We start from the raw sequence: 18,087 nt of genomic DNA on the forward strand, positions 1-18,087 counted from the left end.
CCAACAAAACACACCCCAAGCCCAAACCACAGTCCAAGTCTGAAAAAATGCCCCAGACTCAATGAAGGACTAGAGGGGGGGTTGGGCTAGATGACCTGCAAGGTCCCAGTTCCCACTCTCTCATGCTGTAATCCTAAGCTCCTCCCCTCCCCTGATCCCACCCTCCTCAGGCTCCCCCCCCCAGTGTTTCCCAACCCGGCGCGCGGAGGCCTCTCAGAAAGAGCCCGGGAGGGCAGGTGGCAGCTCTCCAGGGAGCGGGAGGCGAAATCCCCGGGTGGGAGACGGGGGGTGGAGCCTGAGGAGGGGCGGGGTCTTAGTGGGGGCCCCCTTCCCAAGAGCGGCCATTCTCTCCCGGGGGTAGGGGTCTGCGGGGCGCTCTCGAGATCCGCAGGTGCCGCCGCCGGAAGCTTGGCAGCCCTCCTCCCGGCGGACCTTTCAGGGCTGTGCTCGCGGGCGAAGCCTTCCTTCGGAACGCCTCCGAGTCCGAGCGCCACGTGAGCGCTCATGCCGCCGCCCGGGAGGGCCCGTCAGACTGTGGACTCACTCACTCCTTTGGGAGGTCGCCGGGAGAAACGGCGATTTCCCTGAAATGAGGGGAGGTAAATTCGATGAGACTTACAGCCTAAAGAATGCAAACTGAAAGGAGGGGCCGATCACTCTCAATGGGCACTTCATTTTTTCCCCATTCCAAGCACTTCTGTTCCACAAACAACAACCTCCCCGCCCCCTTGTAAACGGGGCTGGTTAAGAAGTGAGTGCAGTAAATGGAGCTGTGGTGGGCGCCGCCTCCTGACCCACCTCGGGCTGAGCGTCCCCGACCTGCTCGTTGTAACCGACGTTGTTGGTTGACATGTCGCTACTTTCACGTTCCCCGTCACCGCCGTTTGCCTGAAGCGTGACTCGCCCTCCCTCCCGCGGTTCTCTCACAATCCGGATCCTTCCCGCCCGGAAGAAGGCGCCTAACGGCAAACGGCGGCGAGAAGAGTAGTCACGTCACGTGACAGGTGGCTGAAAGGGGCACCCCAAACCAACTTTCTGCGGCTGGCGTTCCAGCGCCGGTGCCGCCGTTGCTAGGGAAGTCACGAGGAGTCGAGGACGCCTCCCGGTCACGAGCGCACGCCGCACGGAACTCCAGTTGAGTGAGGCCGGGTCACCCGCAGAGTCCGCATAACTTGGGAGGGCGAGGGGTGGGCGGGGCTTCTGGGGAAATTTCGGGGGGGCGCCAGCCCCCCAGCCCCCGCGAAGATTACGCCGGTGCCGCCACCCGCCCCCACTTGGCAGCCCTAGAATGAACAGTTACATAGATTCCTATCATCTGTTCATCATTCCAGACCCAGTTAGTTGACAGTTCAGTTCAGTCCCTTTATTGGCAAAGAACAAAGTTTGAGTCCAGTGGCACCTTTAGGACTAAAAAGGTATAGGATTTCATGTGCATGCACACTTCTTCAGATACAACACATATCTGAAGAACCGTGCATGCACACAAAAGCTTATACCTTAAATAAAACTTAAAGGTGCCACTGGACTTAACTTTGTTCTGCTGCTTCAGACCGACATGGCCACCCACCTGAATCTATCTTTCTTGGCATAAATGATAAACATAACAAGAAAGAAAATAAGTATGATTTTAGCATTACAAAGGGAGAAGTTCCCCATCACAGGATCTTACCTTATGCTCCCTGAATCCTCATAGCAATTAGAAGATACTTGGCTACTAAATAAATAATATAAGGGCTCTGGTCCAACAGAAGATATGAAACAAGCCTCTCATAGGGATATCCATGAAAGTTGTGCAGAAAAGGACTAATTAAAGAAGTTTAACACAGAAGTTAGGAAAAGGTAAAGGTTTCCCTTGCTCAAAAGCCAGTTGAATCCGACTCTAGGGTTGCGGTGCTCATCTCCATTTCCAAGCTAAAGAGCCAGCGCTGTCCGAAGACGTTTCCGTGGTCATGTGGCCGGCATGACTAAATGCAAAGGCGCATGGAACACTGTTACCTTCCCACCAAAGTGGTCCCTATTTATCTACTTGCAATTTCTTGTTTTCGAACTGCTAGGTTGGCAGGAGCTGGAACCAGAGACGGGAGCTCACTCCGTCATGCGACACTCGGGTCTCAAACTGCTGAACTACTGACTTTCCAGTCTGCAGTTCAGTGTCTTAACCACTGAGCCACCGCAGCTCCTAACATAGAATAGAAGTTACCATAAAGCAAAAGATGGAATACAGGTTCAAGATTTCTGACCCTACATGGACAAAGTCTTACATTATCAGGAATGTTTGCAAATCTTCCAAACAGAACCACTATAGGAAGAACATTAAACCTTGCTAGCATAGAAGCTCAACATAATTGAGGAAATGTTAAGTATGAAAAATAGGATGCTAGAACCACATGATCACGTGTGATACCAAACTCCGGCAGGGATCATGGTCTGTTTGCTAAAGAGCAAAGAGCTTGTTTTTCAATATCCAAAAGTCTCTTTTTCAATCATCTAAACGTTTGAGATACTTCTAATATAAAGAGAGAATTGAGAGGGATACCAATAGACTGTATTTTCCACAAAATTAAACATGACCAATTAGTTAAAAAGGAATCAGATTCTGCCCTATAATGGAGGTTTAGCCAAAATTTCAGGGTTAGGAGCCAGGCTCTGGTCTCTAAAAGACTCTGCCCTGTCTCCAAACACATGGCTGCATAGCTTACACAGGTTAAAGGTAAAGGTTCCCCTTGCTCGAAAGCCAGTCGAATCCGACTCTAGGGGGCAGTGCTCATCTCCATTTCCAAGCCAAAGAGCCAGTGTTGTCCAAAGACTTTTCTGTGGTCATGTGGCCGGCATGACTAAATGCCAAGGTGGTACCTATGTATCTACTTGCAATTTCTTGGATTCGAACTGCTAGGTTGGCAGGAGCTGAGGTCAGAGATGGGAGCTCACTCTGTCATGCAGCACTAAGGTCTTGAACTGCCGAGCTACCAACCTCCTGGTCTGTAGTTCAGCATCTTAACCTCTAAGCCACTGCAGCCCCTTGTTAAACAGCACATTGGTTGAAAGCACTAATCTCATAAAGTAATTGGGATACCGATTTAGCATTGAAAACATGGATGGCCGCAGATACATATTGGCCACTCCTCACATAAAAGAAATGTGCAACAGCAGACGTACTGCACCTGGCAAAATTCATTGTTTCGACTGTGCTGTCCAACTATTATTATACTGAAAATTTACTCCCAAATATTTAAAAAAGTTTTTACTTGTTCAATGTCTTAGTGCCCCAGTTAAAACATCTCCAAGACCTCAAAAATACCATGGTTTTTGACTTCTCAAAATTGACACATTATAGATTAGTCTCAGAATTGGATACAAATGCAAGTAAAAGGCACCTAAGACCCTTCCGGGAGTGAGATAGTAGTACAATTGTATAGTAAGAGTGACAATTGTATCGTAAGGGTTCATGAAGTACTATAGAATAATGTTATAAAAATAGATCCCATGCTGCTGTAATGACTTAAGAAAAGTATAATTAAAAAAAACTGTTCTGGAAAGTAGGTAGGTAAGTATTGTCATGTTACTTTCTGTTTTTAAAAAAGCATATAAATTCTTAATATAATGAATAGACACCAGGTTTGAACGCGGCTTTTTCATAAAAATCTAAACTTATTCTTTTACTTTACGAACATAAAATCCATCGTTTATAACTTGTTAGGATCGTATGGCCATATTGTATTAACCTGCATATTTATGACATTTAACTATAAAATTATACAAGTTTGTTCAAACAAAATTGTAAATATACCCACTAGGGGAGAGAGAGAGAAGGTAAACTGCTGTAAACTTTTAGCACAATCCTTATAGCCTGCTTGGTCCATTGATTTAGCAAAGTAGGGGGAAAATAAAAGTTGAAAATGAGACCCGATGTGGGGCAGTGATCTAGGCAAACCTGATCCAAATCCCCACTCATCCATGAAACTCATTGGTTTACATTTGGCCAGATACTACAGATAGAAAGAAATAGGAAACAGACATATTATACTAAAAAAGAGGGTCTACTAGAAAAATTCATACAGTCACAATATTTGGATATTGACTTAAATTAAACAAGACTTGAAGACATTGACCTCATGTACACAGAATGTCATATTAATTGTGAACAACATTAGTCACCATTCAGCAATGAACATATCCTTGAAACTATGTTGTATATGTCTGTAATACGCATAAGAATTATTATCTAATAATGTAGATTAGTACATCAAAACTTCATTCTACAAAGTTCTAAAAAGAATGAGTACATTTGGTCTTTAAAAGCATTTCATCCGTTACAAAAGTGAAAATCTTTCATGTGAGTTATTTCCATTGTTTCCCAATAGCATCTCTTTTTTGACTGAAAAATGTTCTCAGGAGAGAAAACTGGGGAGGAAAAGCTTTTTTTCTGACTTTTTCCTGGTCTTCTGAACTCTTTCTGAAGGCCAAAGTTCAAGTATTGGTTAGAATTAACCAGCCACTTCCTTGGCTGCAAGCTTCTGGTCATTCTCATTATCAAGTGTGAATGAATGACTAGGAAAAAGAGATGATCTCATGTTCTGGTAGGGACAATGTGACAGGTTGAGCTAGTTGGATTTGTGCTCTGCACCTGATTCCTTGTATTTAAGTCTGCAAACTAATAGGATCATATAAATTGGGTTCCATAGAAGTTTATTGTTTCTTCATTTTCATATCAGATTGAGGGGTGGAGGGTATAAGACATTTGTATCGGTATGATGATCAGCCCTCATCCCTAAATTCCAAAGTGAAGTTTAGAAATGGAATTTGAAGGCCATTTTATTTATTCATATATTTTAGCCTGGTGCAGAGAACTTTCTTCTCCCATTTATCATGGGACTTTACTATGAGATTTGCGATTTTGCCACAGTACTGTACTTTCCATAATGCTATTCACTTTTTGAAGAAATTCCAGTTTTCAGAGCTTCACGGTTTAAACCTGGGAGGGAAAAAACCAGTTCAAAATTGTATGATAAATTTTTAGATATGAAGCCGATGGCAGTCCCATTGCTACCCCTGAAAACTAAGTAGCAAAATCACATTTTGCCCATTTTTAATGCTGGCTTTTTTGGTCTAGTGTCACACTCAAGACCTGAACACACACAAGACCTGAGGAACTAAATCGAATATATATTTGGAAAAAGCATCAACAAAGTTAAATAGATAAAGATATTGAAATATTTCAGAGACCCTTACCTGTTAATAATGTTGCTGATAAGAACAGGAAATGATCTAGAAACACCTAATGAAAATTCAGGAAACCTCTTACAGAAACTCACCTTAAAACATATGATGGTCTTCCTGGTTCACAGGTCATTTACAAGTATAAAACTGCTGCATTATGGGTATTCATAATTAAGTTTGCATTGACATCTCAGCATGGACAGTCTCCAGATCACTTTCCATCATCTGTGTGGGAGGAGTTGGCAGAATTTTACTGCTCTGAGATCCCATCTGGTAGGGTACTTAACAGACGTTTGGGGACTGCTGACAGACTGTGTGAGCAGATTTAATCCCTCATAGTTTACTTAGAAAGATGCTGTGGAGGAGAAATCAAAAGGAAGCATTCAAGAACCATTTAGTATTGATTTGTGAAAAATCTGGCCTGATCCCAGCATGCCAAAGGGTTATGGACTGGTGTCTTCATGACTTTGTGTTGTGATCACATATTCAGTTAAAGATAGCTGTATTCTAATTATGACAGGCACATGTGCATCATAGATTATCAAATGAATATCAGCAAATCTGTCATGTTGTACTCATATTTGCTCTTGCTGTCTTGGATATTACTCATTATATTTTGGAAAGATGACACCCAAGGAGCCAGTAGCAAGATGCAGTGTCAAAAGTAGGTAATGGTCAGTTCTCTGAGGAGTCCAGTAAGGTTCTGAAAGCCAGAGGCAACAGTAGAGTTGCCAGGTCCCTTTGCTGCGCTGGAGGAGGATTTGGGGGCATTCCGGGGTGAGAGGGGATTTTGCACGATGTGCTGACATCACCCAGAAGTGACATCAGCGTGTCATGGGCAACGCTCTGCTTTTGGGGCAAAACTCTATGGTAAAAACAGCCTCAAATCATAGAATGGTGCCCAAAAAGCATAGCATCACCCCCCCATGTCACCAGCCAGCCAACTGGCCGGTGGCGGGCAGAAGTCTGCAAAAGCAGGGATCCCCTGTCCCCACCTGGGGAATGGTATCCCTAGGCAACAGGTATATTCACAGCCAGGCGAGGTCGAGTATGCAGGGAGGCAACAGTTACAGCTGGGAGGGAGGAACAAGCAGGAGACATTAAACTCGGTTGGGTCAGGTTTGTCCACTGCTTGGCCCATTTTGAGTCTCAGAAGGGTACCTTACAAGCCCCCTTACTTCTGTGTCTCTAGAATAGAAGCATTCATATCATAACTCTGCAAATGAGAAATTGTGTATTTCTTGGAGGAAAGTCTACATGACGCAAGTCAGTGGTATAAAATAATATGCAGTGCTGGTACTGCAAGTATTGTCATAAAAATTATCTGCAATTTTCTGGGTTTTTGTAGATGAAACATTATCTGAATCCTTGTCTGTGTGACTTTTGACCTTCTGTAGTGAAACTGCCTTGCGTGCCTTTGCTGAAGCCCTGCACTAGGAAAATGTGTGTTTCTGTTGGTCTTCCCGGATTTTTCTGTGGCTATTAGTACTATCAGCTTCCTAACCACAAAAGCATATTACAGTGGCTTTGAACCTTCTTGAAAGGCAGTGCTTACAAGGAGAATTCTGCTCTTCCTATCTGGCTATTAGCCTGGGATTTTTGCAGGGCTCTATCTGAACCCTGCAAAGGACATCAGGTGATCTGAGTATGGTGTTATCATTATGATGTTGACACCCAGCTTATTTTAGGCAAGATGGAGAAGTTACCAACAGAGTCAGCTGAGGTAGCATCCAGCCTGTTTTGGATAGGTTTGTACTATCCTTGAAGACATGGGTTTACATTTTGGAGTTACTCCTGAACCTGGACCTGCTCTTGGATACTCAAGTGACAGTGATGGTCAGGAATGTCTTTATTATCTTAGACTGGTGATATACCAAGGCTGCGGTCACACACCCCGAATAATCCACTTTCAATCCACTTTCAGTGCACTTTTCAACTGTATTTTGTCAGTTCACACAGTAAAATTCAGTTGGAAAGTACACTGAAAGTGGATTGAAAATGGATTATTTAGTGTGTGTGACCACAGCCCTACTGTGATCCTTCCTGGAGAAGTCTGACCTCAAGGGTGCAGTCACAAATGTCCCCCCCCCCCCGATTGGATTATGCGGAAGAACAAAGTTTGAGTCTAGTGGCACCTTTAAGACCAACAAGGTTTAATTCTGGGTATAATTTTCTGAAGAAGTGTGCATGCACACAAAAGCTTATCCCAGAATTAAACTTTTGTTGGTCTTAAAGGTGCCACTGGACTCAAAATTTGTTCTACCGCTTCAGACCAGCACAGAATCTGTCTACATGAGAAACTGTCTTTTAAAAGTTCTCAGAAACTTCAGCTGGATTCCAGGCCAAATTTAAAAATTCCACTTTTGATAGCTTTTCGGGGCTTCAGTCCGCCACCAGTCAGCTGGCCGGTGGGGGAAACCCCAGCCACACCCAGGTGCAACGTCCCCAATGTGGTGACATCACTTGGAAGTGACATCGCATGTGATGCTCTGGTTTGAGGACAAAACTCAATGGTAAATTTGGCCTAAAAACAAGAGTTTTGCCCTTAAATGTCACACAATGTCACCGATGCAATGATGTCACTTCCGGAACGCCCCTTAGATCCCCCTGCTGGCACGATGAGGGGACCTGGCAACCCTAATCTCTGAAGAATTTGGAACCAGGAAGCCTGAATAACCACCTTCTCCACCATGATCCTACTTTGATGCTGAGGTCAGCGGCCAAGACCCTGCTTTGTGTGTCACCACCATCAACAGTTGGTGCATGGACATATGTGACTGTCACAGTGCCATGTTTGAGGAATTCCCTCTGCCATTTGGCACATCTGGCTCCATCTTTCTGAATTTTGGGAAGGCTGACCAATTTTTTTAAATCTGGTTCTTTCTGAAACTCAGACAGAAGCAACTGAAAGGTTGGTCTTACCATTTCCCCAGTTTGTTGTGGCACCATCTGTAAGCTGAAGGTGGTTTGTTTCTACCCGTTGCTAGTTCAATTGCTGGATTAATTGTATATTGATTATAAACTGCAGTTTGAAAGTATGGTTTGAAGTGAATTTGGAAACCATGTCTTATTTTAAGCATGGTTAAGCATTAGATCAGCAAGCAAACCACAATTAAGGTCTTCTCCAGTCATTTTGATTGTATAAAGACATGTAAATCATCCCGGTGTCATCCTATACATATATTCTAGGATTAGGACTTAGTTTAAAGTGAGAAACTGTGGTTAGCATTTATAATGGTTAAGTGATATGCCTGCAATGGTCCTCACTGTTGCTGTACAACGGTAATTCATTTCAAGCCTTATTGAAATGAATTCATGGAGGACTGGAAGCCACCCACAAAGACTTAGCCTATACATACAGCAGGTTTTTATGTTGGGCTCTATTTTTCCCTTGGCCGACAATAGGAACCGCATGCATTCATTGTTGTGGATCACATTTCCCTAGTCTATATTTTCATTCTGTTTACTTTCTATCAACTAAAATCTTAATCTGCAAATTGAAATGCACATAATTCATTATTCTTTGCTAGTAACTTTTCTTGGGGATCTGTTTTAAACATCTGTTTGCTCATCACTGTAGAAAATATTATCTTTATAACTTCATCTGATAATCCAGATATGGTTTATTACAACTCAACTATACATGTTAAGTAATTATCCCTTTCTTTTTTTTAGATCAGTTTTTCCCTGCAGCATGCAATATAGAAAAGAATTTTATTTCCCTGAACTATCTTGCGGGATACGTGCAACCAAAGCCAGCAGAAGGGTGCATCATCTCCAACAGTGACCAAGGAAAAGAAGTTCATATAATTGAGCTAATTACCCCAGACTCCAATCCATACAGGTAAAGTGACCAGTCAGTTTTTTTAAAAAAAGAAATCTGTGATCGTGAGAGAAATAAAGCCCTACACAGCGGAAGTGAGAGAAACGTTTCTATTATGGTGCTTGGAAATAAGGATTCCAAAGTTGTTGACCAAACATTTTGAAAAAAAAGGGATAAATATGATGTTTATCCTGGAGGAATATTACAGCAGAACATCATATATTGCCTTCAAATTGTGTCTTAATATTTTATTTACTAACAAGATTTGTACCCTGCCTTTCTGTCATCCTAGGGCCACCAAGGCAGCTAACAAATTGCATCATACAAATTAAAATCTAATTTTAAAAGCCATTAAAACCAAAGGCATCATTAGAACAAGTTAAAACCAGAGTTTAAAAAGAAGTGCGAAGATTAAAACAATAAAAGGGAGGAGCATAGCAGTCTGAGGTCTGCTCTCAGTTTCACTCCCAGTGGAATCTTGGGTGCAAGCAATCACCCAAATGGGCCCCTAGAGAGTGTTCCAGATTTGGCTTGGAGAGAACAGATATTAGTTTCCTCGTGACAGGATTCCGTTATCCTAAAGACCAGCAGCAGGCATAGCTAATAACTACATGGTAAGTTAAAAATGTCCCATGGTGAGAAATCACATATTGATTTCAAATAGCCGCATCTTTGACTCCAGGCCTTTTAGTTTACCTGTATATCATTTGGATTTGAAATAAAATACAATGGTGCAGTAATTTTACACTAGAAAGTTCCTTGGCAAACATACTTTCCAAAGCCTAGAAGGCAGATGTCTTTTTATATTATTTTTGCATTTCTACCATGGCAAGGTTGCCAAGTTCAATTCTGAGGTATGATAAGTTGACATTTGCTTCACATTAATGAATAAGTGGGATATAAACATACGTTTAAGATTTGTAATGAATAAATCGGAAAACTTTGCAAAAAGAAAAAAGGGGGGGAGTTTAGCTCCTGGTGATTTTTCTGACATCAAAATAGAGAATGAGGAACCGACAACCTTTAAATGTGAAGAGAGAGCTGGTGGGCAGTAATTATTAAGCTAAAAAGCATTTTGTTTCCATTGTTATGTAAAATTGTTTTAACATGTGTGGCTTAACGGTCTGTTTTGCACATGTTGTACCGTCTGGGATAACCTCCAGTGTTTTAATCAGCTGGCCAGACACAGAGAAGATGATGGATTTGAAGAAGGTTGATAGCTGAAAATTTCTGGCATGCTGGCTCACGTTGCCTTTATTTTTCACGTTCAGTGCTTTCCAGGTGGATATCATCATTGACATTAGACCATCTAGGCCAGACATCACACTTGTCAGAGACCTTGTGCTTATCCTCAAGTGTAGAAAATTTGTCAATTGGGTCATGAAGTCACATGACGTTAAGGGGCAACTGGAAGTGATTGTAAGTAAATACAGCACGGCTTCTTGTTTTGGGGGAGGCAGGGGGCTGTTAACAGCTTATGTTGCATGTGAAACCAAGTGAGAGTATGATAACAGACATATCTCTGAATGTCTCCTCCCTTTTCATTAACACTGTTGGATGATAGTGTTGTTTTTCTGGCTGCTGGGTGATGTGCTGCTCTGTTGATGGGTGGTAATACTAGTGAGGGATGAATCCTCCTCATGTCTGATATCTTTGAGGGAAGCATCTATATTCAGATAAACAATCATTTTGATTTTTTTCAGCACCTTAGTGATGAAATAGGCCAGACTTTTAAAGAATTCCTAGAAAGGATTGCAAAATTAATGTGTGTTTCTCATTGTACAAGGCTACTCTGTTTATTCCCCTCACTTAATTATAACCCCAAAAGATCAGATGTGCCTCAGGTCTTCCTCCAGCCTTCATACACAAATGAAACCAACTCACAGACTAGATGAGAGTCTCAGTCAGAGTATTATGGCAGTCCTTGAAACCTTGGACCCCATGGTCTTAGCTTTCCGATCTTGGAGCCTTGTTTTGTGTTACCTTTTCTGATACTGTTGCGGTTGCAGCAGATGAGCTTTTGCATCTTTTTGGGGCTGTTGGGCTAAAATCACCCCCAGTGAACAGATGCACATTATAATGTCTGGTAGAGTTTGCCAGGAAGAGGTGAGGCTCTGCCTCTAGTCTCTGATACACTGCTGTTGCTGTTGTGCATAGGATGAGAGTTGCCTAGCCCAGCTGATGAAGCTTCAGGCTCTGCCAGAGAAGAGCAAAACAAAAGACCTGGTAGTGCCATGCAGGGCAAGGAGTGAAATGCAAAGATGCCCAGTCAGTTTCTCCACTCGGCTTCTCTGTTTAAGGGTTCTGCTTGCCAAACCGCACAGTGGAAAAGGGGAATTGTCAAAGACCATAGCAGGGTCTTAAACGGAAGGGTACACAAAAGAGAGGTAATCTAAACCTAGAATTGAACACAGGTAGCTAAATGTATAGCTTTCTAGAATCCTTCAATGACTTTCAGCAAAAGGCCATTCATATCCAAGTGGTGGGTACTTCAGTCACATTGTGTTACAATAACTGTATATATTGCAACACTGTAGAACAAATTACCTCACCTTAAAGAAAGGGATGCTGTTAGTTACCTCCATGCTTGAGAGGAGATGGATGGAGCATAACAACAGGGTCTCAGTTAATTACTCTCAGCATTACACAATTAGGGAGGATACATTTGCACATTGTTTATCCCATTGTAGCCCAGAGGTGCTGCCTTTACCCTAGGGTAGCCCCAACAACAGGGGTACCCCACTTTCCAACCTGAGCCAGAGACCCACAAACCCAGACCAGGAAGGCACTCTTGGTTCTGAACCATAGAGCTAGCAAAAGCGTTGCAAAAAGGTCTCCATTTTCAGGTGGCATAAAAGGTAATTAAGGGAAATACTTTAATAAAATTTACTAATTAATTTACTCTTCAAATCTGGAGTTTTCCTACCGTGCCAGGCCTCAGTATACAAGTGGTGTGCGATTCTTGTACCCCTCTGGCCTATCATGCCACATAGCTAACTTCCCCAAACAACAAGGCAAGCCGTTGGGGGTAACACCATGACACATGTAAAGCAGTGTAAAGCAGTAAATGAGATAGAATTAAGTTTCTGCTTGCATACATCTTCAGGCAAAATCTGTGATGTAACAATATATGATCTATTAATAAATGACACTGGACATGTGTATTTTGGAGCCAGATCACAGTTTGTGAGTAGAAGAAAATTTACACTAAAGCCAACAGTCCAAGTACAGAATCTATATTAATGCTGATCAGTGCAATTAGGACAGAAAATATTATCCATCCTTACTGCAGTAGGTTATCACTTGGGGGTGTTGATATCAGCATACCACACCACATGAAACCAAGATAACAACACACACACACAAATCCTAATGTCAAATAAGACACATTCAAATGTTTAATCACTTATTTTGCTACCCAGATGGCTTTGTTTAAATCAGAGGTAGGTAACCTTTTCCCCTTGAGTGCTGAAAAAAGAAATGCATTGTCTATTTGTGAGGATGTTGGTATGTTGACAAATGAAAAGGGGCAGGGGTGAGACAAGGATTGTACCTGTCCAGATACACTGTGAGGAAGCCAAGCCCCAGTGGCTCTAGAGTGCCTCAGCAGCCTCCCTTGGTTGCTAGGTAGAAACTGGTTGCGTTTACTGAGAAAAATGTTATGCTGAATAAATGATGTAGTGGGGACAAGTTCTGGGGGTTGTCTATCCCTGGTTTAGATTTTAAAGCAAGACACATTACTAAATAGCAAGTGGAAGATAGAAAATACAAAATTCTGACTGCACTTGACCAATAGGTAAATAAATATCTAATTTTAAGAATATATTTAATTTTTAAAACATGAGCCCTGGACCAGCATAGTTCAACAATGAGAGACTTGGTGCACTTCTTTGCAGACTCCTTCAATCTTAATAGGCTACTTGGAGGCATCAGTAGAGATGTAAACAGTCCTTTTAAAAATGGCAGGTTTCAGTTGTGACAGTCATCTTCTGAAAGAGATATTTGTTCAGCTGTTTTATCTAAAAGAATAATAATAATAAAACAGGAAATCCGGTGAATTTAGGGAATGTAGTAATCTCAGTCAGTCTGAATTGCTCACTTGTTTGAAACATCTGTAAGAAATTCTATCTAGATTTGACTCCACTGAAAATATCGTCTTTTGGGCAGGAGCAGAAAAGGCAGGCACAGCTCAAGAGGAAGAACTTTCCCCTCCCACACCCCACAATAGGATTTGCTAGCACAAACAAAGCCGTTTTTGTAAATGGATCTCTTTTTGGTACCACCTGCAGCAAACCATTCAAATGTATACAGAGAGAGAGCGAGAGAGAGAGAGAGCGAGAGAGAGAGAGAGCGAGAGAGAGAGAGAGAGATGTGAGAGAGAGAGAGAGAGAGAGAGAGAGAGAGAGAGAGAGAGAGAGCTGGATTGCCTTTAGTAAAATCTGTATTTCTGTCCTGGATGCTAACTTTAATTCTTATGACAATGTAACAGCTTTACAGAGCACCAAGATTTAGGGATTGCCTGTTCATTGTTGTTTATTTGTGGTATATCAACATGCCCTGATAAAAAGAAACATTTTGACTTGGAAAGGACACCATGGATACCGTTCCCCCTATAATTTTGTAAAATGGCCTTTGAATTTGCTTACCATATGGTAAGATTATTGTTTACTATTTGCTGGGAAATGTTATGACATTAAACCCCCTCTCCCTAAGTACAGTGGTCCCAATCGGAATTGATCATTACAGGAAAGGGTTAACAATGATCAGAATAGGCAAAATAAAATGTAAAAATTGGGATTTTAATGAAATGGACCAGATATTATGAACAACATAATCAATGTGTGCAAAGTACTTCTTCACCCAAAGAGTGATTAACACATGGAATTCACTGCCACAGGAAGTGGTGGCAGCTACAAGCATGGACGGCTTCAAAAGGGAATGAGATAAGCATATGGAGCAGAGGTCCATCAGTGGCTATTAACCACAAGGTTGGGGGGTCAACAGTGGGAGGGCTTCTAATGTCCTGGGCCAGGCCCCACTGGTGGACCTCCTGATGGCACCTGGTATTTTTGGCCACTGTGTGACAGAGTGTTGGACTGGATGGGCCTTTGGCCTGATCCAACATTGGCGTCTCTTATGTTCTTATGTTCTTAAGTTGCATTGCAAACAGTCGATCCACTGGTGCATCTAGGTCAGCATTGTTTCCTCTGATGGGAAGTAGCTTAAGCAGAGAAGGGGGTTTCATAACACCTACTACCCAATATACTCTAACTAGAGAAATCATTGAATCAGGGACTATCTGCATGCAAAGCTTTGGCTTTGAGCCATGTTGCTCAATAAAGAGATAATTTATCTGTTAGTTTCCATTTTTTTAATCTCCTTCCCATTCCTACTGCTTTGGACAGATAAAATGTTAAACATTTCCTTTCAGTAGTTTTAAATGAATTGGGTACATTGCTTTTTATATTTCTATCCATTAATTAAAATTTGCATGATACAAAATCTTATTTAACATTTTAAAAGCGTGTGTTTCATTACAACCTTAGAACAAAGTTTGAGTCCAGTGGCACCTTTAGGACCAACAAAGTTTGATTCAGGATATAAGCTTTCTTGTGCATGTTCCATTGCTTCAGACCAACATGGTTACCCACCTGAACTCATTACAACCTTGTTATTAAGGGCCATTTCAACTCACCCCGAGTTAAATATATAATTCAACACGGGGGACATTTAGTAGAAAAAGAGGTGCAGGAGCTCATTAGCATAATTCATTAGCATACATTATTTGCATATGCCACACCCCCTGACATCACCAGAAGTATGTCAGAAGGCAAGAAAGAAGGAAGGGGGAGGGAGGGAGGGAGGGAGGGAGGAAGGAAGGAAGGAAGGAAGGAAGGAAGGAAGGAAGGAAATAGGGAGAGAGGAGTGGAAGGGAGAGAGGAAGGAAGGGGAGAGCTGGAAATGCTCAGATCCCCCCCCCCAGTCTCTCCGCAAAAGTGGAGCAGCTCAGGGGGAAAGGAGGGCATGTCTGCCTGGCTTCCCTTCCTGTCTCCAGCCAGCCTGGGCTGCCTGGAGACACAAATGGGAGCTCGGCAAACATGGCTGGCTTCCCTGCACGATCTTCTCTGAGTGCCCCGTGGCGAAAAGATTGCTCAGGAAAGCCAGGCATTTAAATCCCCCCCAAGTCTCTCCGCGAAAGTGGATCGGCTCAGGGGGAAAGGAGGGCATTCTGCCCAGCTTCCCCTCCTTTCTCCAGCCAGCCTGGAAGGGGAGTCAGGCAGACATGCCTGGCTTCCCTGCGTGATCTTCTCTGAGTGCCCCATGGTGAGAAGATTGCGCAGGGAAGCCAGGCATTTTTTTAAAAAAAACCTTGAGTCTCTCCACAAAAACAGAGCTGCTCAGGGGGAAAGGGGGGCATGTCTGCCTGGCTTCCATTCCTGTCTCCAGCCAGCCTGGGCTGGCTGGAGACAGGAAGGGGAGCCGGGTAGACATACCTGGCTTCCCTGTGCGATCTTCTCGGAGTGCCCCGCAGTGAGAAGATCGTGCAGGAAGGCCAGGTATTTAAATCCCCCGAGTCTCTCTGCAAAAGCAGAGCAGCTCAGGGGGAAAGGAGTGCATGTCTTCCCGGCTTCCCTTCCTGTCTCCAGCCAGCCTGGGTGGGCTGGAGACAGGAAGGGGAGCCCAGCAGAAATGCCTGGCTTCCCTGCGCGATCTTCTTCGAGCGCCCCATGGCTGCGGGGCACTCGGAGAAGATCGCGCAGGGAAGCCAGGCATTTAATTCTTCCCCCTCCTGAGGGAGCAGGGCCTGGGCTTGTTACTGCCGGAGCGCCACTCCAGGGCGCTCCGGCAGGAAACGACCCCTGATTCAACAGAATCTGAGTTTTATACTCTTAGCAGCCAGAACTTCAGAATTAAATTTTAAAGCCTCCTAAATGTAATGCAGCAAATAGTCCTATTTCCTTGTTCAGCAGAAGCAAGATAAAGGAAATAAAATACTTCTCCATAAAATGTAACATCTTCATTTCCCTAAGGTTTAAAAATATGTGTACCATGACTAGGGAATCCCTTGTATGAAGTCCTAAAGTATTCTGTCTCATTTATATTCAGGCAGCGAATAGTGTTGGCTTTGGAAAAGAATCTGAGCGCTCTATGACGATGACTAAAACCATAATATCTGATATTCCGTCCTCTCATGAAAGCTTGATTACATGGGCTTATGACCATGGCTACAGTCCAGTCACTTCCTATACAAAAGCGCCTGTTGCTAATAGATTCCATCTACGGCTCGAAGACACTGGTAAGGATGACGATTGTTATCTAGTACAACAATATTTTGGAACATTCATTTTCTACTTTCCAAGGGTTTTGGTTTTTCCAGATCATTTGGACTTCTCATGAGAGGAATTTATGCAAGATTCCTGTTAGGAGGCACATTTTTGTTAGCCTTGCACTTTAAAATCTACAGTCGTTAACTGTTTTCAGTTACAGATAGCAGTGAAGGGCTTTTCATGTTTTTAACTGAGAGTGCAATTTTCACATTCATACTTAATAGCTAAACTCTAGTCTGAAACAAAGCGACAAGTTATTGTGGTTCCAGTGAGGAGGTCAAGGGGGTAGGAGGTAGGGATTGGTGATCTGCTGCAAACATTCAGTTAGGCATATTTTGCTAACTGAGAAGGATGAGCGGTTCTCCAGTTTTTCCCTCATCCCAGGACCACTGTGTTTTGTAGATTTTATACTGAGAAAGATATGTGCTTATCTTTAAAAAAATCAATAAATTAATAAAAATAATTAAAAATTAACAAAAGGCTACTCACTGATTTCAGACAGGAAAGGATATGCAGTTAGCAGAGCAGAGTTCTACCCTTCTTAAGTCTATTGAAGTCAGTGGGGTTAAAAAGCTGTAACGATGGCACTGTAGCTCAGGTCTGGGCAGAGGGTTACCAACCCTCAGGTGGAGCCTGGAGTTCTCCTGAAGCTACAGTTGATCTCCAGACTACACAGATCAGTTCCCCTAGAGGAAGCAGCAGCTACGAGGAGACTGTTATAGATTCACATCCCCTCTGAGGCCCTTCCCCTGCCCTCCGCCCTCCTCAAGGACCACCCCAATCGCTAGGAATTTTCCCATTCTGGAGTTGGTAATCCTATCTGTGTAGGATCCTGTGATTTTAGAACATAAGACAAGCCAATGCCCCTGTATAAATCGATGGTACGTCCTCATTTGGAGTACTGTGTACAGTTCTGGTCACCACACCTCAAAAAGAATATTATAGCATTGGAAAAAGTGCAGAAAAGGGCAACTAGAATGATAAAAGGGTTGGAACACTTTCCCTATGAAGAAAAGTTAAAGCGCTTGGGGCTCTTTAGCTTGGAGAAATGACAACTGAGGGGTGACATGATCGAGGTTTATAAGATTATGCATGGGGTAGAGCAGGTCGAGAAAGAAGTACTTTTTTTCCTTTCTCACAATACAAGAACTCGTGGGCACTCCATGAAATTGCTGAGCGGTCAGGTTAGAACAGATAAAAGGAAGTACTTCTTCACCTAAAGAGTGATTAACACATGGAATTCACTGCCGCAGGAGGTGGTGGCGGATGCGGGCATGGACAGCTTCAAAAGGGAGCTGGATAAACATATGGAGCAGAGGTCCATCAGTGGCTATTAGCCACAAGATATAGATGGGAACTCACAGGCTGGGGCAGGTGATGCACTGTATTCTTAGTACTTGGGGGGAGCAACAGTGGGAAGGCTTCTAGCATCCTGGCCCCACTGATGGACCTCCTGATGGCACCTGGTATTTTTGGCAACTGTGTGACAGAGCGTTGGACTGGATGGGCCATTGGCCTGATCCAACATTGGTTTCTCTTATGTTCTCTTATTTTCACGCCAGTGGCCCATCCAGTCCAATACTCTGTCACACAGTTGCCAAAAATACCAGGTGCCATCAGGAGGTCCATCAGTGGGGCCAGGACGCTAGAAGCCTTCCCACTGTTGCTCTCCCCAAGCACCAAGAATACAGAGCATCCCTTGCCCCAGACTGACAGTTC

General features: G+C 43.2%; 1 protein-coding gene across 1 annotated transcript in view; it reads left to right on the forward strand.

Moving 5' to 3' along the window:
* The window catches only part of TGFBR3 (transforming growth factor beta receptor III), a 180,578-nt gene that overhangs the window by 120,115 nt on the left and 42,376 nt on the right, over positions 1–18,087 (forward strand). Inside the window, exons 5-7 of the mRNA XM_015420182.1 lie at positions 8,893–9,061; positions 10,312–10,459; positions 16,148–16,337. Coding sequence (XP_015275668.1) covers positions 8,893–9,061; positions 10,312–10,459; positions 16,148–16,337 — 507 coding nt within the window. The remainder of the gene's footprint in view (positions 1–8,892; positions 9,062–10,311; positions 10,460–16,147; positions 16,338–18,087) is intronic.

This window comes from Gekko japonicus, unplaced genomic scaffold (genome assembly GCF_001447785.1).
Source record: "Gekko japonicus isolate JY-2015 unplaced genomic scaffold, Gekko_japonicus_V1.1 scaffold134, whole genome shotgun sequence".
NCBI lineage: Eukaryota > Metazoa > Chordata > Lepidosauria > Squamata > Gekkonidae > Gekko > Gekko japonicus.